The 23,975-nt window shown below is 48.4% G+C and overlaps 1 protein-coding gene across 3 annotated transcripts in view; it reads left to right on the top strand.

The window, feature by feature from the left end:
• LOC128416632 (sodium-dependent lysophosphatidylcholine symporter 1-B-like) overlaps positions 1-11,496 on the top strand; it is a 41,023-nt gene extending 29,527 nt beyond the window's left edge. For 2 of the 3 annotated variants that reach the window (XM_053394622.1, XM_053394624.1), the window contains exons 11-14: positions 3,605-3,717; positions 6,129-6,272; positions 8,095-8,271; positions 9,910-11,496. In XM_053394622.1, the coding sequence (XP_053250597.1) occupies positions 3,605-3,717; positions 6,129-6,272; positions 8,095-8,271; positions 9,910-9,955 (480 nt within the window). In that variant the 3' untranslated portion in view covers positions 9,956-11,496. The remainder of the gene's footprint in view (positions 1-3,604; positions 3,718-6,128; positions 6,273-8,094; positions 8,272-9,909) is intronic. The other variant, XM_053394623.1, reaches the window with a different exon arrangement.
• Positions 11,497-23,975: the final 12,479 nt, after the last annotated feature.

Raw genomic sequence — 23,975 nt, 5'->3', positions numbered from 1 at the left:
GGGGTCTGCAGGATTTTGTAGGATATGGATATTTAATTACAGCATCATTGCCAAGCCTCTACATGAGTCAACCAGAGGAACTGAGAGAGACCCCTTTGTTTGAAGCACAGAACAACAGCAAGCCTTCGTGGATTTGAAGAGGGCACTACAGCAAGCCCCAGCGCTTGGCATCCCAAACCCTGAGAAACCCTTTACTCTATTCGTGGATGAGGACCAAGGGACAGCGAAAAGGGTTTTGTGCCAAAATTGGGAAGCTGGCAACAGCCAGTGGCATACCTAGAGCCCTGACCCTAGCAAAGGGACAGAAGATAAACATTTATACTCTAAGTATGCCTTTCTGACTTTACATGCCCATGGAGCCTTATGGAAGGAAAGAGGTTTGCTTACCTCCAGAGGAAACCAGGTGGCCCACCCACAAGCCTTATTGAACCTTCTGGATGCTGTATGGGAGCCCAAGGCAGTGGCAGTTATCCATTGTTATGGACACAAAACTGGACTAGGAGAAGTGGCCAGAGGAAACCGACTAGCAGACAGGGTGGCCAAGGAAGCAGCCCGAGAACCAGCTCCCGCGTCAGTTATTGGAGCACTGGTCCCTGGAAGGATCTTGAACACCGCTGATAAGCCAATATACACCAAAATGGAAAGGGACACTGCAGATGCCCAGGGGCTGACTATGTCCAAAGAAGGATGTTACCTTACTCATGATGACAGAATATGGATTCCAGAGTCCCTTTCTCGGCAGATTATTCATAGGTACCATGATTCAACCCACATAGGACCCGATGCTACAACCAAGCAGCTGGAAAAATGCTTCTACATAGCCCACCTCTACCAACTGGCAGCCCAGATCTCCAGGAAATGCTTGCTGTGTCAAAAGAATAATCCCAGAACCGGACCACTGGCTCCCCCAGGGATTCAGCACAGTGGAACGGCACCTATGGAAGATCTTGTCGTGGACTTTACTGAATTACCCCGTTGTGGACTACACCGCTACCTGCTGGTGGCAGTGTGCACCTACACCGGATGGGTCGAAGCATGGCCCACAAAGACTGAAAAGGCATCTGAAGTAACCAGGTGCCTGCTTAGGGAGATCATTCCCCGCTATGGGCTACCTAGGTCAATAGGATCTGACAATGGACCAGCTTTTGTCCACTCAGTTTTGCAATAACCCCCCCCCCATGCTAGTCAAAATGTGCAGTTTAATAATTATGTGCAGTAATTCTCCCGAGATTTTCTCTCTGTCTTAACAGGTGGACCCAGGCCCACTGCTGTTGAAGTTGCTGACCTCACCCCTTGGGTCCACCACACTTAAGTGAAGAAGGCTATTTTAGATTGGACAGTTACACCAAATCCTGATGATCCTCTGAAGCTAACCATCTCCAGAAGAGCGCCAGACGACTGGACAAGTGGATGGGAGGGACGCCCGCGGGCAGCGTCCCCAACGTAGAGACTTTTTTTCCCCAGCAAATTTTAAGGCACCGCCAGGACTTTTGATATTGGGGCCAGAACTCTTTGATATGGTCACTCCGTGTGTCAGGCCTCTGCAAGGGTGGATATATATATTCCTGTGGGTATATGTTAATATATGTAGAGGGAGAAGCCCCTTTCGGATACAGTGTGTTGGGAGGAAATCATGAGAGTATTAAGCATCCACAAGGACAGGTGGGAAAATTGGTTAAGATAATAGGCTCCTCCTCAGAGAGGTGGGACACAACCTCCCAAAAAGCAAGGCAGCTGATAGAGCACGAGTATCAGTGGGCCCTTCAGCAATAAAATAGATATGTCCTAGATAATATTTCAGTCACCATTGATCACATGGAAACAATGATAGCTGAAAACCCGCTGAAAGCCACAGGGAGTGATGCATGGGGTTGGTTGTATTCCTGGCTGCCTGATGGCAGTTGGCTCAGGAATGTTATAGTATTATTAGCAGGACCGCTATTAATCCTTTTGCTTCTTTGCCTCTGTATCCCCTGCTTATTGCAATGCTTGCCGCAAATGATGCAAAGACTCCTGTCACGGAAGCTAGGACCCACAGTCATCGCTGTGATGAGGGAGTATAGGCCCATACCCCAGAACGAACCTAAGTATTAGGTTGTTCAGAAGAAGAGGAGGGAGTGAAGGGAGAGGGGAACGGTTAATCATTAATATTATCTACACATAGTAAATTCCGGCACTCTGCTAGGATGGCTACACAAGCTCAAACTCAAAAATGCAGTTATTTGCAAAGCCTAAATCAGACAGGTCAGGAGGCCGTTTTCTGTCTAACCAGCTATCTGAAACTGCTGATGCTAGCTACAGGTCAGAAGGTCGTTTCCTGCCTAGCCAAAAACTGCTGTCAACTAAAAACCACTAGCAAGATGTTTCCTGCTTTGCTTCTGCTTTAAGTAATGCAAGATAAGAAGAGATACGAAGGGAATGCTTAGCTAGCAAAAGAAAGACACGTGTACAAGAAGGTGGGAGGGGGTGCTTACTGAGCAGAGAAAATGCTTAACCAGCAGAGGAAGTGCTTAGCTAGCAGCCTTAGCCAGCAAATATTGATATGCCCTAAAAGGGAATGAGTTGAAAACTTGCCAAGCTGATTGGGGAAGTTTTGGGGGGAGGTATGGGAGGAGGGTGAATGCTTTCAGGTATAAAAATGCTTGCTGAACATGGTAACAACACAGTCAGATTTCAGAAACTATATTCTGCTGACTGTCTCTGTGCACAGATTTGCAATAAATCTCTTTTCTCTGACCAAGAAGTCTCTGGAATTGTTTTTCCCCTCTGGCCACGGGGTTGGCGGACCGCTGGACCTCCGGGTACTGCTAATCTAAGGCTTCAACTGCAGAGGTGAGCCTTAAACACTGTATATCGCCTAATATAATGTTAAGAGCCAACTGGCTATAGAAAACCATCAGGGATAGGTTGGAAAAATATATATGCCAAATTCCAGAGGGGTAACAAATGAGACCTACAAGTAAAGCTGTAGATCAGGCTGTGGAACTCCTGCTGCGCTCCAAAGGCTGGCGGATAGCTGCCTGAAGCCCCCGGAGCGCAGCCTTTGACGCCTCCGCAGAACAGAGGAGTGCCTCTCTTCGCTTCGCAGCGCTCCGTCTCCCTGTTCTGGCTTGGGCTTAGCCGCGCAGCCTGCATTCGCTCTATAGGACGCACACACATTTCCCCTTAATTTTTGGAGGGGAGAAAGTGCGTCCTATAGAGCGAAAAATACGGTAGATGGCTGTGAGGAAGTGAGGGCTTTCCATCTTGTCAACTGATGGAGGAAGACCAGCAGGAACGAGCTGCTGTGCTCATTAGGCCTGACATCCCACCAAGTCTGTGGAGGTTGAGTTTTTGCTAATAAAGAGTTCACCCCATCTTTGAACTGTGTGATTACGGACTGGCATGCCTCTGTGACAAGACCTCATGGGAATCCCACAAGCAGGACCTGAGTGCGAGAGCAGCTCTCCCCACGTGCGATTTCCCACAACTGGCATTCATGTGTATCCCATCTCTGACAGCGTAGGTAGATCAGGTAGCCATCCTGGCTTCTAGTTGTTGATGAGGTGGCTCTTTTTCCTCTTTTTCTTTCCTCTCCTCCTCCCTCTCACCTTGTCTGCTGCAGCTGATCATCCCGTCTCTCATTGTTATCACGGTCGTGACCCACAACTTCCTGGTCTATGTCTTCATGGTCGCCCTGGCAGGAAGCAGCCTCGCCGTCCTCTACTTGTTGCCATGGTGAGCGGAAGGGAAGTCCCGAACAATAGCGGGCTCGTCTGGGGAGGGCGTACCGCATCCGGACGGAAGCTTCCTGAAATCCCGTGCTATGCTTTCCAGCATTTCGGCACTCCGGGAACTCTCAGAGGCACTTGGTTCATAAAATGCAGCGCTACGCACATGGGTGTGAGAAAAACAAGCATGAGAGAGAGATATAACAGGGTCTGCCGCTGCGTTTGCTTCAGCATGTTTTTCCGTTTGGAGTTTTCTGCTGTAATTCCTACTTGCCCCTTGACACGACCAGCCCAAGAGATTTTGCCGCTTGAGGCAAAACAAAAGGAGGTGGCTGGAGGTGGCCCAGGGAAGTCCTGATACTCTGAAGGCAGTGAGAAAGAAAATGGGAAGCTGGAGGTGGCAATGGCAGCAGGCACAGAAGGTGGCAAGTGGCACGCTTCTCGTGGACAAGATCTGCCTTCCCTCCCAGCTTCCCCCAGCCTTCTGCCTGAGGCGACTGCCTCACTGAGGCTAATGGATGAGCCGGCCTTGCCCCTCAATCTCATCTGTCTTTCAATACGATGATACGATACGATAATCTTTATTGTCATTGTCCCATACAGAACAACGAAATTGAAAAAATCTACAACAGACATTGAAAAACCAACAAGCCTGCTATCCCAGCCTGGTTAACCCCCTAAAAATACCCCATAATTAAATACAATATACTCCCACAGAAACTACCTTACACTGCGTTTAGAACCAAAATCGCATTTGGTTTCTCAGGCGGCTAGTCCTAGTCTTTATAACCCTGTACGTTCTTCCAGAAGGCAGAAGCTGAAAGACATCATTTCCGGGGTGCACACTATCCTGCACTATGTCTGCAGCTTTCTTATGGCACCTGGAAGCGTAGATTTGTTCCAAGGTGGGAAGGGTGCACCCAATTATTTATTAGCGCCAGCAAAGCTCCTAAGAGCCTGCATTGTTCCTCTAGCACCCTTACAGCACCCAGGGAAAATTGTGCCCCCAACTTGAGGGTTGTCAGAACCTTTAGGGACATCTAGTATCTCAATTTCAGGCTAATTTTGTCCACTGGGACTGGCAGCAGCTCTGCGAGGTCCGTGGCAAATGTAGCTTAGCAAAGTCCCCGAGTGCCTGGGAAGTTTGAGTCCCTGGGCTTCGTCCCTTTTGCACCAACAGTTGCTATTTTGCCGGTGGAATTTCTGAGATAAGGAAAACGATGGAGGGAACCACACTTGCTTGACACAGATTCCTTGCAAAGGAATCGGAACGAATGCTCGACAGGCAACCTCCCTGCAGACTTTGTGCAAAAACATTGAGTAAGGTAAAGGTAAAGGGACCCCTGACCATTAGGTCCAGTCGTGGCCGACTCTGGGGTTGCGGCGCTCATCTCGCTTTATTGGCCGAGGGAGCCGGCGTACAGCTTCCGGGTCATGTGGGCAGCATGACTAAGCCGCTTCTGGCAAACCAGAGCAGCGCACGGAAACGCCGCTTACCTTCCCGCTGGAGTGGTACCTATTTATTTACTTGCACTTGGACGTGCTTTCGAACTGCTAGGTTGGCAGGAGCAGGGACCAAAAATCGCAGCTTCTCCAGCCAGTAAAGCTAATATTATTATAATGACGTATATAATCTTCCCACAATAATTTCACAGTAGGGCATAGTACTAAAGAAACTAATGATCTGCCATCCTTTTCACTTAGAGAATTCCACACAACACAAATAATCCCATGCATCATTTATAAAAGCGTAACGGGAACTAATGGATGCACTGGTTTTTCAGAGCTGAAAAGGGACTGACTGTTGTTGTTTTTTTATCTTTTCGCTTGCTGCGTTTTCCAAGTGTGTACAGTATCTGTTACTAAAAACCTCTATGAGAGGATATGGGGGAAAACTTTTATCACTAGATATCAAACATTAAAGGTAAAGGTAAAGGGACCCCTGACCATTCGGTCCAGTCGTGACCAAATCTGGGGTTGCGCACTCATCTCGCTCTATAGGCGTTTGTCCACAGACAGCTTCCGGGTCATGTGGCCAGCATGACTAAGCCGCATCTGGCGAACCAGAGCAGCGCACGGAAATGCCATTTACCTTCCCGCCGGAGTGGTATCTATTTATCTACTTGCACTTTGACGTGCTTTCAAACTGCTAGGTTGGCAGGAGCAGGGACCAAGCAACGGGAGCTCACCCCGTCGCAGGGATTCGAACTGCCGACCTTCTGATCAGCAAGTCCTAGGCTCAGTGGTTTAACCCACAACGCCACCCGTGTCCCTTAAAACATTGAGATTTATGCTTAATAGGGAAGTTGTCTTGAAGCAACCTTAGATTTGCTCGTTCATGGGTGAATTGTTGCTTGATGCTGTGGTGCCTGTCTTGCAGGTGCAAACCTCCTGACTTGATCTCCTCCTGTTCCCCAGGTCCATGCTTCCAGACGCAGTGGATGATTTCAAGCTGCAGAACCCCACCTGCCTCAACCTGGAAGCTTTCTTCTACTCGTTCTACGTTTTCTTCAACAAGCTCGCCGCCGGCCTCTCCCTTGGGATTTCCACCATGAGTTTGCAGTAAGCCCCTTCGTTCCAGCCTTGTTGCTCCTAAGCCACAAACACTGTCCCCAAATCCCTTTCGCTTGTTGTGTTCCTTTATGTGCTCTGTTTATAATAAGATCAAGGTTTCTAAAATAATGAAGGCCTCATCCACCAACCTCTCTGCCTTTCTCAGCTTTTCCTTGCCAGGCACACATTTAAAGGTTAAACCACAGTACCGCTCCAGCGAGAAGGTAAACGGTGTTTCCGTGCGCTGCTCTGGTTTCGCCAGAAGCGGCTTAGTCATGCCGGCCACATGACCAGGAAAAACTGTCTGCAGACAAATGCCGGCTCCCTCGGCCTTTAAAGCAAGATGAGCGCCACGACCCCAGAGTCGTTCACGACTGGACTTAATTGTCTCTTTACCTTTTACAAATAACCCAGAGATGCATTTTAAATAAAAGCACACATTCTACTCATGTAAAAACACGCTGATTCCTGGACCATCCGTGGGGTGGATTGAGAAGGCGATTGGGCCGGATCCAGCCCCCCGGGCCTTAGTTTGCCTACCCATGACCTAGAGGCAGAGCTGGCTTAAGAGCCCTCATGGTGCAGTGGTTAGAGTGCTGGACTAGGACAGGAAAATCGGCTTCCAGGTGGAGAAATCAAAGTTAGAAACAGAATTGTTAGAACCCAATACTAAGAATTTGTCAAGAATGTACAATTTGCTGTTGAAATGGAATACACAGGATGAGTTGGTTAAATCAGCTATGATTAAATGGGCACAGGACATTGGTCATGACATTATGTTTGCTGACTGGGAACAGTTATGGACCACCGGTATAAAGTTCACGGCATGTAATGCCTTAAGAGAGAATATTATGAAAATGGTTTATAGGTGGTACATGACCCCAGTCAAGCTAGCAAAAATTTACCATTTGCCCAATAACAAATGTTGGAAATGTAATGAAACTGAAGGTACTTTTTATCACCTTTGGTGGACGTGCCCAAGGATTAAGGCCTTCTGGGAAATGATATATAATGAAATTAAGAAGGTGCTTAAGTGTACCTTTCATAAAAAACCAGAGGCTTTTCTCCTGGGCATGGTAGGCCAATTGGTGTCAAAGAAAGATAGGATGTTTTTCATGTATGCTACAACAGCAGCAAGAGTGTTAATAGCAAAGTATTGGAAGACACAAGAACTACCCACGCTGGAAGAGTGGCAGACGAAGGTGATTGACTACATGGGACTGGCAGAGATGACAAGCAGAATCCGTGACCAAGGGAGAGAGACGGTGGAGGAAGACTGGAAGAAATTTAAACTTTATCTTAAAAATTCTTGTAAGATTATGGAGTGTTAAAATGTCATGGTTTAAGCATAGCAGATTTGCAGCGATAAATGATTGGACAAAAGGAAAGAAAAGGGTCAAAGAAAGGAGTTAATAAATAGTTTAGACCAGGGGTTGCTGGAAAATTTAAAACAGGGATGCAGAAAAGGGAGGCATGGGGAAGTCGCTGAAATTAGGTTTATGAAAAAAATTATGAAATTATACATGTTTATATGTTTGTTTGTTTGTGTTTGTCTTTTGTATTGTTTTATATTATATGTTGAAAAACTAATAAAAATTTTTATAAAAAAAAAATAGAGTGCTGGACTAGGACCTGGGAGACCAGGGTTCAAATCTCCCACTTGGCCATGGAGCTCTCACTGGGTGACCTTGGGCCAGTTACCAGTTTAACCTTCCTCACAGGGTTGTTGTTGTGAGGATAAATGAGGAGGAAGGGAACCACGCTCCTTGGAGGAAAAAGTGGCATATAAATAAATAAATAAATAATCTATTTTTTAAAAAAACTTTTCCAGTTTTGCAGGTTACAGAGCCGCGGACTGCACACATAACCCCCAGGTTATCCTGACGCTGCAAATTCTCATGGCGCCTGTTCCCATTGTCCTGCTGCTCTCCTCCATGGCCGTCTTCTTCTCCTACCCCATCGACGAGAAGCGGAGGAAGCAGATCAGAGTGGAAATGGAGGCGACTGGGTAAGGATGGGGTTCCCCCATGTGGAGCAGAAGAGTTGGAGAACCTTAAAGTGGTGGAGGGTCGCCCCAAATTAAAGGAACAGGCTTCCCTATCCTAAAGGCTTGGGTTGGGCATTTTAGACCACATGTACAATCCCGTTTAAAATGGGAGACAGACATTGCTGGATTAACCCATGCCCTTTCAGGCTGAAGTCTGACTGGCCTCGGAGACCTTACAATTTTTCCCCAAGGCGCTCATGATTTGACTTGGGTGGGTTTTCAGGAGTGTGATGCAGTGCAGGACCCCCAAAACTTAAACAAGGCTCCGTCGAGCTGGACCAGACACATTCAAAGAATCTGTAGGGGCACCAGGTTAGCAAAAGCTCACTGAAATGACCACCAACACGTAAGACAAGATCGTGCTGTAGATGTCAACTGGCTTGGCAGTCAAGTCATTCCATCTTTCCAGGGAACCCTGAGAAATAAATAATAATAATAATAATAATAATAATAATTTATTATTTTTCCTCAGCCACTCTGGGCAGCTTCCAACAAAATATTAAAATACAGTAGTAGTCTGTCAAACAATAAAAGCTTCCCTAAACAGGGCTGCCTTCAGATGTCTTCTAAAAGTCTGGTAGTTGTTTTTCTCTTTGACATCTGGTGGGAGGGCATTCCAAAGGGCGGGCGCTACCACCGAGAAGGCCCTCTGCCTGGTTCCCTGTAACTTGGCTTCTCGCAGTGAGGGAATCACCAGAAGGCCCTTGGTGCTGGACCTCAGTGTCCGGGCAGAACGATGGGGGTGGAGACGCTCCTTCAGATATACTGGATATGCTTTCATTGGGGCTGAAGGAGACAAAAGAAAATGCACAGAGAGGGAAGAGAGGCCTATCTCCTTCCACTGACCTTATCCAGCCAAAATCACCTATCCACCCACCCCCAAAAGTCTTACCCCTGCCTCCTGGCCATAGCCCTGATGAGGCCTATCCTGGATCCCAAAGCTGCTTCCCCCAGATGTGATGTGGGGTGAGTGGCAGGTGGAGAGACGGCTGTTTATGCACAATTTGCAGTGCGTTCCCAATGGTGCCTGCACGTGTGAAATATAATCAGAGTCGAGAGTGGATTTCATGCTCTTTATTCAGCTCATAGTGGTGAGGAGGAATGAAAGTTCCCCCAAAGTATCCGCTTTATATACATTATTTACACAATGGGCCCCACGTGATTGGCTAATTCCGGAATTCTCCTGTAGGCCAATCAGGTTGTGGATTCACTTCCATCTGGAGCTGGATTGGGTGGCTCCTGCAGACCAATCATACTGCTGCATTGTTCTAGGACCAATCAGACTGCTGCATTCTGAATCCTATTGTTCTAGGACCAATCAGACTGCTGCATTTTGGATCCTATTGTTCTAGGACCAATCAGATGGCTGCATTTTGGATCCTATTCAACTCAGTACATAACACCATCTTTGCTGGGGCTGATGAGAATTGTAGTCCAACAGCTTCCTGGGGCACCAGGTCTGCAAAGGCTGCTCTATGAGTTTGTTTGCCCCCTTTCGGAGAGCTCTGTGCGCCTCTTCCATAATTTCCCACTCCGCACTGACCTTTAGACGCTGAGCCTCTCCTCCGATTTCACGTTCATCTTTGCTGTTTTTCTAAGCAGGCATCAGGGTCAGACAGAACGCCCAGAATCAGAGGCAAGTTAGTCTCTGGAGGGAATTCATGACTACTTGCGGGAAAGTTGCTGATGCTTTTTGCCTCCGGTTGCAACACTACAAAGGACAGGTCTCTGGCGTCTTCCTTTTTTTCATCCGGGAGCAGCAGTGAAGACATCTCGGGCACTTGCGCAAGACGCCAAAGAAATTAACTCCACGGAGCTCAACGTTTTTACAACCATCTCTCGCCCAGGGACAAATCCCTGAGGATGGAACAAGCAGAGACTTCGCTTTAAAAACTGGAATGAACTTCTTTCTCAGGGGAGCAGGAACAAGCTGGTGGTTCTACAAACGCAGGGACTTTTAATGTACATTTATGTAACAAATATCTCTTGCCTTGGAAAGAGAATGGATTGTGCTATGATTCAGTGACTTGTCTTCTGCACTTATACGATTTATGTAAGCTCCTCACATATGAGTAAGGAAACTAGGCCAAATGCATATTCAATTTCAGGACATTTTAGAGAACTGGAACTCAGCTGCCCGGAGGTTGACCCCGGGCAGCTGCACTCAATATCATTATGGGTCTCTCTCAACCCCAGTCGTTTTCACAGGTATTTTGGTCTTCTGCAATCTCCGGAACACATAGCTAACTTCTTTGCAAGCTGAACTGGGACCTTTATGCATTCATCTGTATGGTGGCATCTGTTTGATACCTACCCCTGGCAAGAAGGATGCTTATTTAGCTCAGTTTAGAGAGGCAGAGGGCATGATCTTAGCGGTAGAGAACATGCCGTGAATATTGAAGGTCTCAGGTTCCACCTTCAATGTCTTGAATTAACAGATCTCAGGTTAGGAGGGCTGAGGAGCTGATTGGAGAGTCAGAGTAGATAATTCTGAGCTAGAAGGATCTGTGTCCAGAGGGAAGTAAGATGTGACTCACCCAGCTGGCCGGGCACGAGTTGACCTTTCTCCAGGTCCTGACTGGGACCTACCATGACATTCTTCTGACAGGCTATTAGCATTATGTTCCCAAGCGCTCCAGGTCAAGGCAAGCACCGCACTGAACATGCTGATGAGACCTCCTTGACCCAGACCGATCCTTAGCTTCCAACCTCCCCTACAAAATAGCATCGTAGTTTCCACTTTCCTGGTTATGGGGATCGCCTCCCTCCGGTGGGGGACAAGGCTCTGGTGCACACCAGCTCTCCCAACCTGGTCCCAGCCTCCTGACAACACGACACCTGCCTGTTTGTGAGGCTATGGATGCTGACATCCTTCGAGCCATTTAGCAACGGAATCTTGTGGTCTGGTCTATTTCGGTATGTGCTAATGTGGTTGCCATGCACACCGATGGCTTTTATCTGTGTTTTTAACTAGACTGCGAGTCGTTAGTGATTTGCCTGTTTATTGCACAGAGCCAGAGCAACAATAGGTGCTTTGTGAATCACACTGTGGAGCCAGGTTGACATTTCAGAAATAAGATTCCTTTTTAAAAATAATAACAATTAATTAGGGTGGTGTTTTTTTCCCAGGGGGAGTTGTATGTGACTAAGAAGCTGCGGCTGACCATGTCTCAGTTGCAGAAGCTTTATTCCCCTTCGTGCCTCTCATTGCTATGTGACTGGGATCAGGGGGTCAAAGGTTGTGACTTATTAGGGTAGGCCTGAGATTTCCCCCCACTGGAAACCTACCGCCAGGAAGATAGAAGACAGAGAACACCAAAATGTTGAAAAGCTTAATGCAGCGTTTGGATTCTTTGTCAAAAACATAGACAGTTGCTGCAACGTATTGGATTCAAAGAGTCCTTCAGTCAACACACACACACATGCTGTTAGACAAGCCACTCTTCTCTAGACATTTTGTTAAGTTCTGGCTGAAGATATCAGACGACACAGCGATTCTTCACACAGCTCTTGTTTATTCATAGGCCAGAACAGAACTGGGCTGAAGGGTTCAGCCAGCCTGCTTATATAGCGTTCAACTACAAAGCAACAGTAACAACTTTCTGTAACTATCCAATCACTGAACTTCACCTTCAATTCCTTATTTGCATATGCGGACCTGAGTGAAAACTATCTACAGTATCCCCCTGCTGGCCCAGGGTGAGAACTTCAGGACATAACACCCTTCCCCACCGAGATAAGGCGTTAGTTACAATCGTAATGGTTTCCTTAATATACAACACTACATGTAATGGATCAAGTAGGCACAAAAACATATTGGTTACATTTCACATACTTCCATTAGATCGACAGTGTTACATGTCCAACAGCATAGTCCTTTAAATAAGTTGGGCGCTTGGATTACTATACTGGCCCATCTTACAGAGGAGTTGTAAGGGTCACAGTGTACATGAAATGGTTTGAAACCTCTGAAGAGCTACACAGATGTGATCCCTTTTTATTACGACCGCAGCTATGCCCAGATTCTTGCCAGATTCAGCACTGCTACATGCAATGCTGCTCTGATCTTCCTCAGCAAAGACCTGGGGAAACAGAAGCAGTTGCGCTGTTGCTTTTGCTGAAAAGCAGCTGATTTCTCGTCTGCAACCCAGGGCCAGAAACACACTTCAGGAGTGGGCTGCTGTGTACAGCTTGTTCCCTCTCTGCCCCTGCAGCTTCATTCGCATTATATTCTGGGTTGCTCCCTCCTCCTTCCGAAAGGCAGTGGCTTTTTGGTGCCAGGAAATCAAAAGCTGCTGTTATCCCATCCTACTAAAAGCCTCACAATTGGTGTAATTTGTATTCAGGTATTCTTGTAACTTGCATCTTACACCGTGTAGGCTGGAAGAGTAACGAGCGTCAAGCTGTGCTTTATACTTCGGAGTTTGACTGGATATTTGCATTTTCTGAGGCTGACATCTCTCGAGTTGTTTCGTTTCAGCTGACAAAAGCTGCCATTCTCATTTTGTATTTTGTATGCTTTGACAACCAATACAGATGTTTCTGTTTCCTCCCTTCTCATACACAGTCCCTTATTCTTCAGCGGAGGGGGGGAGCATCTATTCCATTCCTGCCTCTCACCTCTGTGTGTTTGCAGTGGAGGGTGATGAGTGAAAGCACATATACAGTGGTACCTCGGGTTACAGACACTTCAGGTTACAGACGCTTCAGGTTACAGACGCTTCAGGTTACAGACTCCGCTAATCCAGAAATATTACCTCGGGTTAAGAACTTTGCTTCAGGATGAGAACAGAAATTGTGCTCTGGCGGCGCAGCGGGAGGCCCCATTAGCTAAAGTGGTGCTTCAGGTTAAGAACAGTTTCAGGTTAAGAACGGACCTCCAGAACGAATTAAGTACTTAACCTGAGGTACCACTGTATAGGGAAGGAGGTGGGTTTTCTCTCTTCTGCAGTGTGGGCTGAAGATTCCTTTTGCTTCTTGGAAAATGGGAATAGCAGAGGGGGCCCCAGGTACCTCAGAGATGGACCGGCCTGTGGTGAAACACATACAGTGGTACCTTGGTTGTCAAACTTAATCCATTCCGTTCGACTCCCAGAACCGTTCGAAAACCAAAGCACGGCTTCCGATTGGCTGCAGGAGCTTCCTGAACTCATTCGGAAGCCACAGAAGCCGCGTCGGATGTTTGGCTTCCAAAAAAATGTTTGCAAACTGGAACACTTACATCCGGGTTTGCAGCGTTTGGGAGCTGATTTGTTCGGGAGCCAAGCCGTTCGACAACCAAGGTACCACTGTAGTTGATTTCAGTGATGCAAACCAAGCTAGGTGATGGGCATTTTCTGCAGACGGGGATTGATTGGGATAGGTTGGTGGGCAAGACAAGCTAAACAGCAAGTGGGACTTAGGGCAAATGGTTGCAGCGTGGAGTGCTCCTGTTGTGAGATGCTCATAAGAACACGAGAGCCCTGGTGTCAAGGCAAAGCCTCATCGAGTCCAACATTTTGTTCTCAAAGTGGCCAGCCAAATGTCGATAGGAAGCCCTCAAGCACTACTCAGAGCAGAGGCGCACTCTTCCCAATTGCATCAGGCTGGGGAAGGCTGCCTTAGGCTACCGTATTTTTCGCTTCATAAGACGCACCTGACAATAAGACGCACATAGTTCTTAGAGGAGGAAAACAATAAAAAATATTCTGAACGAAACAGTGGATGTATGATTTTTTGGGTGCAGGCTGTAGCCATGGACATGCTATGTGATCTGATGGTGAATTTGGGGACCCAATGCAAAAATCCTGAGGATCCATGTGGATCTGTGCTTTGTAACCACATTTTTGCACCATTGCAACCCCAGGAAACAGTGGATGCGTGATTTTTTTGGTGCAGGCTGTAGCCATGGACATGCTATGTGATTTGATGGTGAATTTGGGGTGACCCAATGTAAGAATCCTGAGGATCCATGTGCTTTTACCTCCCCCCTCCCAGGCAGCCTCCTTTATTGCTAGCATCCCTTATCTCCCTCCCCGATCGCTTGCTGATTAGTGGCTTTGTTTCCACATGATCTGCTTTTTGCCCCTGGGCAATTCGGCTCCAGGGACCACGCATTCGCTCCATAAGACGCACATTTCCCCTCACTTTTTAGGAAGAAAAAAGTGCATCTTAAGGAGTGACAAATATGGTATTTTGGAAGGTGCAATAGTTTAGTGGCAAGGCACATTCTTCTCACACAGAGCATCCTGCCCCGAAACCTTGCCATCTTCAATTAAAAGGACCAGGAATGGCAGATTTGTCAATGCTTCTCAGTTTGGAGCAGGCAGTTCTAAGCCAGATGGACCCTTGTTTTTTAGCGCTGCAAAACAAGGCTGATAAAGTTTTCACTTCAGTATGTTCTGATTTTGAAAACTGCAGTGTGAAGAATAGGTCTTAAACCTTCTGTGCAATTATTTGTCCTTGCCTCTTCTGTTTTAACTCCGCAAGGGCACCCGAAGGAGAAAGATTTCATGACAAGCGCAGCTGCCGTCACTTACATCAGAATCATTCACTTCAAATCAGGGGTTCTTTCTTCTGTGTTCTAAAAACTGGATATACTTCTGATAAAAATATATATTCCTAGCTGTGTGTCTCCCCAGAGGGTTTCTCCGTTTCAAAGGATAAAGGCTGCTTGTGGTTTGAGAAGAAAACTGCCTTTGAATACTGAGCACTCTTCAAAATTTGACCTTACAGAGAATCTTCCATTTTTAGCGATGCCTCGTGACCCTGTCAAAATGAATGCAAAGAAGTAATTTGAGGGGTGTTAAGCTACAAGAAGAGTGTGCTTCGGGGTTTATCTTTCAGTTTGAATATTGATATCCTACTGCACACTTTTAAGTCGATTCCTGAGGTTAGACGGGCAGAATTGATGAGTTCTGCTGCTGAATTAATTAAGAGCATGAGAATAAATCCCAGCTGGATTGGCCAGTGGCTCAGTGAGTCCAGCATTCTGTTCTGACAGATGCTCGTGCGCGTTCAACAGAATATTCAAGGGAACCAAATTGTTGTGATTTATTTGTTTAATTTTTATACCGCCCTTTATAGATCTCAGGGCCAGTGGCGGAGAGCAGGCGGGGGTGCGGCTGGCAAATATCCCAGGGGTGTGGCATGCATCCTGGGGGCGTGGCATGTGTATTAGGGGTGTGGCATGTATCCCAGGGGTGTGACATGCATCCTGGGGGCGTGGCATGCCTCCTGAGGGCGTGGCATGTGTCCCAGGGGTGTTGCATGCGTCCTGGGGGTGTGACGCCCAGTGCGGGATGGGGGAGCAGCCGCGATGGCACCCCACCAGGATCGCGCCGCTGGTGGTGATCTCAGGGCCAGTGGCGGAGGGGGCGGAGAGCAGGCGGGGGCATGGCTGGTGCATGTCCCGGGGGTGTGGCATGCGTCCTGGGGGTGTGGCATGCGTCCTAGGGGCATGACCTGTGTTCCAGGGGCATGACATGTGTTCCAGGGGTGTGGCATGCATTCTGAGGGCGTGGCGTGTCCTGGGGGCGTGGCATGTGTCCCAGGGGTGTGGCGCCCAGTGCGGGAGGGGGGAGCAGCCGCGATGGCACCCCACCAGGATTGTGCTGCCGGGGGCAGTGCGCTTCCCCCACACCCCTGTTCCTCCTCCAGTGCTCAGGGCAGTTCACAGACCCTGCTCCAAGTGCGAGAACACACCTTTGGTGCCAGGAGGACTTATTACATAAAAACACCAGAAGGGCCTGCAGGATCAGGCCTATGGCTCATCTAGTCCATCATCCTGTTCTTACACTGGCTGACCAGTTGCCTGTGGGAAACCCAGAAAGAAGCAGGATTTGAGCACAAGAATACGCTCCTCCTCCTGCAGTTTCCAGCAACTGGTATCCATAAGTGTTCCTGCCACCAACTGTGGCCACTGTGGCTAGCCCTCTCCTCCATGACTTTGTCCAATCCTCTTTGAAAGACATTCAAGTTGGTGGCCATCACTGCCTCTTGTGGGAGGGAGTTCCATAGTTTAACGATGTGCTGCACCTGGTCCAGTCGGCATGGGAGCTCCCTCTCGATGTACTTGCAGCATTGCTAATAATGTTTCAGAAGCCTTTGAAACGGTGGCAAGAAAATAACTGAATTCTAATGAGTTCCTGGTCTGGTCCAGTGAAATTGTTCCACCAAGTATCACATTGGGAGGAATTGGGTAGCATAATAATAATAGTAGTAGTAATTCATCCCCCAAAAGTTTTTGATTTGAGTTACTACTGAAATGAGGCTGCATTTTAATGTTGTACTTTAATCTTGTTTTTAAGTTGTATTTTAATCAATTGTTTTTATACCTGGTGTTAGCTGCCCTGAGCCCGGTCTTGGCTGGGGAGGGCAGGGTATAAATAAAATTTTTTATTATTGTTGTTGTTGTTGTTGTTGTTGTTGTAGTAGTAGTAGTAGTAATAGGTTTGAGGCATGGTCTCTAGGCAAGCTCAAACCCAGGGCACTGTGCACAGGGACAGAATATCTGTCCTGGTTCATATACTGTGCTGCATGAGAATCACCCAGGCTGCCGTTATGTCTGAATGCGAAAGTGCTGGGACCTGTCTTTTCCCCAGGTTAGATCTTGCATTCTCAACTATGTCTTGCAAAGCTGAACTAGATGTTCAGGGATCTGTTGCCTGGCCCTGTCCTAGCCTTAGGGGGAGAGTGTTATTTTTGCTGCCATTAACAGAAGAAGGCAGCCACATCTACAAAGCATTTTATTGGGATTGCATTTGCTGCAGTCTACCAGCACCGCCAGTCTCTACACAGTATTCATGCTCTTGGCTCCACATATTTCAAGCAGCAAAGTAAGCAATTAACATTCTGCACCTAGGCTTGCCAGAGCCATCCCAAGGAGAAACTGTGTAGTAATGGGCACCACTTTAAACAGCCCTGGCTTCTCGTAAAGAATTCTGGGAAACATAGTTTGTTAAGGGTGCTGGGATTTGTTGGTCCTTGTTCCGATGACAGAACTACAATTCCCAGAGTTCCCTTGGGAGGTGGGATTGATTGATAAACTACATGGGGAATTGTAGAGATACAATCCCACCTCCCAGGGAATTCTGGGAATTGTAGCTCTGTGATGGAAATAGGGGTTCTCTAACAACTCTCAGCACCCAGGATCCTTTGGAGGAAGCCATAGCTGTTAAAACTGTATGACAGTGATTTAAATTTATGGAGCAGATGGACCTTAAGAACTGTGTTCGCCAAGCACTGGTGCTTTTTAACTTACCGTATTTTTCGCTCTATAGGACGCACTTTTTCCCCTCCAAAAATGAAGGGGAAATGTGTGTGCGTCCTATGGAGCGAATGCAGGCTCCCTGGCTTCAGCGATAGCAAGGCAAAGCCTCCGAAGCCTGCGCTCCGGAGGCTTTGCGTTGCTTCCGCTGAAGCCAGGAGAGTCTGCTCTTTGAGGCTGGCGGTGGGGAAAGCAGCGCTTCCCCCATCGCCAGCCCCAGAGGATGGGGGGCAGCAGGAAGGCGCGCAACGCCTTCCCGCTACTCTCCAACCCGGCTTCGAGGCTGGCGGTGGGGAAAGCAGCGCTTCCCCCATCGCCAGCCCCAGAGATTGGGGGGCAGCGGGAAGGCAGCGATGCCTTCCCGCTACTCTCCAACCCGGGTTGGAGGCTGGCGGTGGGGAAAGCAGCGCTTCCCCCATCGCCAGCCCCAGAGATTGGGGGGCAGCGGGAAGGCAGCGATGCCTTCCCGCTACTCTCCAACCCGGGTTGGAGGCTGGCGGTGGGGAAAGCAGCGCTTCCCCCATCGCCAGCCCCAGAGATTGGGGGGCAGCGGGAAGGCAGCGATGCCTTCCCGCTACTCTCCAACCCGGGTTGGAGGCTGGCGGTGGGGAAAGCAGCGCTTCCCCCATCGCCAGCCCCAGAGATTGGGGGGCAGCGGGAAGGCAGCGATGCCTTCCCGCTACTCTCCAACCCGGGTTGGAGGCTGGCGGTGGGGAAAGCAGCGCTTCCCCCATCGCCAGCCCCAGAGATTGGGGGGCAGCGGGAAGGCAGCGATGCCTTCCCGCTACTCTCCAACCCGGGTTGGAGGCTGGCGGTGGGGAAAGCAGCGCTTCCCCCATCGCCAGCCCCAGAGATTGGGGGGCAGCGGGAAGGCAGCGATGCCTTCCCGCTACTCTCCAACCCGGGTTGGAGGCTGGCGGTGGGGAAAGCAGCGCTTCCCCCATCGCCAGCCCCAGAGATTGGGGGGCAGCGGGAAGGCAGCGATGCCTTCCCGCTACTCTCCAACCCGGGTTGGAGGCTGGCGGTGGGGAAAGCAGCGCTTCCCCCATCGCCAGCCCCAGAGATTGGGGGGCAGCGGGAAGGCAGCGATGCCTTCCCGCTACTCTCCAACCCGGGTTGGAGGCTGGCGGTGGGGAAAGCAGCGCTTCCCCCATCGCCAGCCCCAGAGATTGGGGGGCAGCAGGAAGGCGTGCGACGCCTTCCCGCTACTCTCCAACCCTCCTGTGGGCTTTTGGGGGAGATGGGGGAATTCCCCCACCTCCCGCAAAAGCAGGCAAAAGCCAGGCGCTCTTTAAAGGGGCTCCGTGGCTTCTGCTGGCTTTTCTAGGAGGTGGGGGAATTCCCCCACCTCCTAGAAAAGCCCGCAGGAGCCGCGCACCCTTTGAAGAGCGAGCGGCTCTTGGGGGCTTTTCCCCAAGGAGGGAGAAGGGACTGACTGGCCGAGTCAGTCCCTTCTCCCTCCTGCGGGCTTTTGCGGGAGATGGGGGAATTCCCCCACCTCCCGCAAAAGCAGGCAAAAGCCGTGCGCTCTTTAAAGGGGCTGCACGGCTTTGCTGGCTTTTCTAGGAATTCCCCCACCTCCTAGAAAAGCCCGCAGGAGCCGCACAGCCTTTAAAGAGCGAGCGGTTCTTGGGGGCTTTTCCCCAAGGAGGGAGAAGGGACTGACGGGCCGTTTCAGTCCCTTCTCCCTCCTGGTCGAAAAGCCCGCAGGAGTCACGCGGGGCTCCTGTGGGCTTTTGCGGGAGGTGGGGGAATTCTGCCACCTCCCGCAAAAGCAGGGAGAAGGTCTTGGAGTAGCGCACAGGCTGCGTGCAGCCTGTCCACTGCTCCCAGAGCTGGGGGGGGAAAATCATATTTTTTCCTTGATTTCCCCCCCTGAAAACTACGTGCGTCCTATGGTCCGGTGCGTCCAATCGTGCGAAAAATACGGTATTCAGAAATGATGTGGAGTAAGGGCCGAGCAGCGATTATGACATCAGATTATTCAGGGTAGATACAAACAAAGAGGGATTGTGAGCTGCTCCAAAACAATCTTTCCAAACTGGGTGAACGGGCATTAAAATTGTGACTGTGGTTCAATGTAAGTAAATGCAGAGTGATTACATACCCTCCAACATTTCTCCAGTGAAAGTTGTTGTTGTTTAGTCGTTTAGTTGTGTCCGCCTCTTCGTGACCCCCTGGACCAGAGCACGCCAGGCACTCCTGTCTTCCACTGCCTCCCGCAGTTTGGTCAAACTCATGCTGGTAGCTTCGAGAACACTGTCCCACCATCTCATCCTCCGTCGTCCCCTTCTCCTTGTGCCCTCCATCTTTCCCAACATCAGGGTCTTTCCCAAGGAGTCTTCTCATGAGGTGGCCAAAGTCTTGGAGCCTCAGCTTCAGGATCTGTCCTTCCAGTGAGCGCTCAGGGCTGATTTCCTTAAGAATGGATAGGTTTGATCTTCTTGCAGTCCATGGGACTCTCCAGAGTCTCCTCCAGCACCAGAATTCAAAAGCATCAATTCTTCGGTGATCAGCCTTCTTTATGGTCCAGCTCTCACTTCCATACATCACTACTGGGAAAACCATAGCTTTAATTATACGGACCTCAGATATGCTGATGACAAAACCTTGATGGCAGAAAGTGAGGAGCAATTAAAGAACCTTTTAATGAGGGTAAAAGAGGAGAGCGCAAAATATGGCCTGAAGCTCAACACCAAAAAAAAACCAAAGATCATGGCCACTGGTCCCATCACCTCCTGGCAAATAGAAGGGGATGAAATGGAGGCAGTGAGAGATTTTACTTTCTTGGGCTCCATGATCACTGCAGATGGTGACAGCAGTCACAAAATTAAAAGACACCTGCTTCTTGGGATAAAAGCAATGACAAACCTAGACAGCACCTTAAAAGCAGAGACATCACCTTGCCGACAAAGGTCCGTATAATTAAAGGCTTTGGTTTTCCCAGTGAAAGTAGGGATGTCCTATTCCACAATAATAATAATAATTTTATTATGGTTACCCCAGCACTCTGGGCGGCTTCCAGGATATATAAAAACATAATAAAACATTTTTTTTTAACTTCCTTATACAGGGCTGCCTTCAGATGTCTTTTAAAGGTTGTACAGTTACTTATCTCCTTGGCTCAGGGTCGCATAACTCCATATCCTGTAACATTTCTCTGATGAAAATAGGGATGTCCTAAGTGGAAAAGCGGGACATTCCTGGGTGAAATTGGAAACCGGGTCAACTTCTGTAAATCCAGGACTGTCCCTGGAAAATGGGGGCAACTGGAGGGTCTGCGCTTGTGGCGGCTCTGAACTGGCAGTGACTGAGCAGGAAAGGGCTCTTGAGGTGGTGGTAAATAGCTCAATGAAAACATCGGCGTAGTAGGCAGCATCTCTGAAAAGGGTGAATTCTCTGGTAGGGATCATCAGGAATGGAACTGAAAACTGCCAATATGGTAACGCCTTTGTTAAAAAAAGTGGTGTGACCATCATACATGGACTACTGTGTGCAGCTCCCACCAACTCACCTCAGAAAAAGCTACTTGTTCCACTTCCATCTAGCCTGGGATGCTAGGGCACCGGATGACTCCATCTACAAAGGCTGCTCCTACGATAATCTTTATTGTCATTGTCCCATACAGAACAACGAAATTGAAAAAATCTACGTAAGATATTCAAAACCCAACAAGCCTGCTATCCCAGCTATCCCAACCTGGTTAGCCCCCTAAAAACTCTGATACCCCATTTTCAAATACAATATACTCCCATGCAGACTCCTTACAATGTGTTTAAAACCAAAATCGCATTTGGATAGAAACTGTTTCTCAGGCGGCTACTCCTAGTCTTTATAACCCTGGACCTTCTTCCAGAAGGCAGAAGCTGAAAGAGATCATTTCCGGGGTGCGCATTATCCTGCGCTATCTCTGCAGCTTTCTTATGGCACCTGGAAGCATAGATTTGATCCAAGGCATCCAAAGTAGCATCTCTTCAGTTGCTGAGATCCAGCTGTTCAGCCCCATTCATTCCTTTCCCTCTGAGGACATCAGTGGGAGCTGTTGCCTGGTAACAGCCAATTGCCACCCAGGGATGTCTTGCCTCCCATCACAGGACTTAGCTAGATCCAGCTGCTCAGTTCCATTGTCTGTCCTCAGGGGACATCAGCGGGTTCTGCTGCCTAGTAGGCGGAGGCTGACGGGCAGCATCAAGGATGAGGGCAGGAAATGCCACCTGAATAATCCTGGCACCACTGTGTGTTATTGCTGTTCCCGGTGCCAGACTCAAATGGCGGTTTTTAAATCGTGCGAATCTTTTTCACGCTGTGTTGAAAGCCTATTGGGTCTGTAAGGCAGAAATTATTTTTCTTTATTTCGTTAAAAATGACACACCACTTGATTGTGAAAAAAAAGCCCTGACTATAATCTGGTAACTTTTCTTCAGCTCCGATTCCTTGATCAGTTTGGTTGCTCTTTTCAGAACCTTTTCCAGCTCTTCATTCATTCATTCATTCATTCTACAAAATAAATAAACAAGAGAGGAGGATGTGAGTTGCCTCTGTAAGGAAAAAGGATGCCCTGTTTGTGGGGATTTAGGGGAAATGTTATGGGGAGCTCACTAGGACTGCCCGCTTTCCAAAGATCTTCTTTGGGTGGGTGTCGAGATTGACCCATCTCTGGAGCGTGACCATGCTGGGGACATCCAGGAACTCACACAACAAAACTTATTTTCTAACAAATAAAGCTTTCTTGAAAGAAAGTTGCAATTGGCTGGAGGTGACCCATGGAGACAGGAAGTCTCTGTGCAAGAGAGAGACGCTCCCTGATGTAGAATAAAACAGCCCTATTTTTCTAGATTCAGGAGGTAGCCATGTTGAATCATAGAATCATAGAATCCTAGAGTTGGAAGAGACCACAAGGGCCATCGAGTCCAACCCCCTGCCAAGCAGGAAACACCATCAGAGCACTCCTGACATATGGTTGTCAAGCCTCTGCTTAAAGACCTCCAAAGAAGGAGACTCCAACACACTCCTTGGCAGCAAATTCCACTGTCAAACAGCTCTTACTGTCAGGAAGTTCTTCCTAATGTTTAGGTGGAATCTTCTTTCTTGTAGTTTGGATCCATTGCTCCGTGTCCGCTTCTCTGGAGCAGCAGAAAACAACCTTTCTCCCTCCTCTATGTGACATCCTTTTATATATTTGAACATGGCTATCATATCACCCCTTAACCTCCTCTTCTCCAGGCTAAACATGCCCAGCTCCCTTAGCCGTTCCTCATAAGGCATCGTTTCCAGACCTTTGACCATTTTGGTTGCCCTCCTCTGGACACGTTCCAGTTTGTCAGTGTCCCTCTTGAACTGTGGTGCCCAGAACTGGACACAGTACTCCAGGTGAGGTCTGACCAGAGCAGAATACAGTGGCACTATTACTTCCCTTGATCTAGATGCTATGCTCCTTTTGATGCAGCCCAGAATTGCATTGGCTTTTTTAGCTGCCGCGTCACACTGTTGGCTCATGTCAAGTTTGTGGTCAACCAAGACTCCTAGATCCTTTTCACATGTACTGCTCTCAAGCCAGGTGTCACCCATCTTGTATTTGTGCCTCTCATTTTTTTTGCCCAAGTGCAATACTTTACATTTCTCCCTGTTAAAATTCATCTTGTTTGTTTTGGCCCAGTTCTCCAATCTGTCAAGGTCGTTTTGAAGTGTGATCCTGTCCTCTGGGGTGTTAGCCACCCCTCCCAGTTTGGTGTCATCTGCAAATTTCATCAGGATGCCCTTGAGTCCATCATCCAAGTCGTTGATAAAGATGTTGAATAAGACTGGGCCCAAGACAGAACCCTGTGGCACCCCACTAGTCACTCTTCTCTAGTTGGTCTGACGCAGTAGAAATAATACAATAAAAAATGGTCCAGTAGCACCTTACGAGACCAACTAAATTTGTTCTTGGTATGAGCTTCCTTGTGCATGCACACTTCTTCAGATACTTCAGCCTTATTTTTGTGGGAGAAACATTGGAGGATATGGGCCCAGGCCATGAGCGGGACTCCCCTTCCCCTCTCTGAAGTGCAGGCGGCCATAAACAGCACACTTGCCTCCCTACCAACCACATTATTATTATTATTATTATTATTATTATTATTGCCTTTCCCCCTGACAGGGACCCAGCGCGGCTCACAGACAACAAGAACCGCTAGCAACTAGGGAATCTGAGCCTGTTGATCAGGCAGTGGGAAATACTGTTATGTGCATGTTTGGAGACCGCACTGTATTTTTTTTACCACAAACACGACCATTTTTTCCTATTTCCCTTTTCCCAGAGGTTGCTGAGGGCAACCCAGTCAGATGGGCGGGGTACAAACAATAAAATCATTATTATTCTTAGGATGTGATTTGACCTTTGAACAACGTCATACATGTATTAGTATATGTGATATAC

Source organism: Podarcis raffonei, chromosome 6 (genome assembly GCF_027172205.1).
Source record: "Podarcis raffonei isolate rPodRaf1 chromosome 6, rPodRaf1.pri, whole genome shotgun sequence".
NCBI lineage: Eukaryota > Metazoa > Chordata > Lepidosauria > Squamata > Lacertidae > Podarcis > Podarcis raffonei.
Note: the sequence above shows the minus strand (reverse complement) of the source record. Positions and strands in the feature narration are given on the sequence as shown.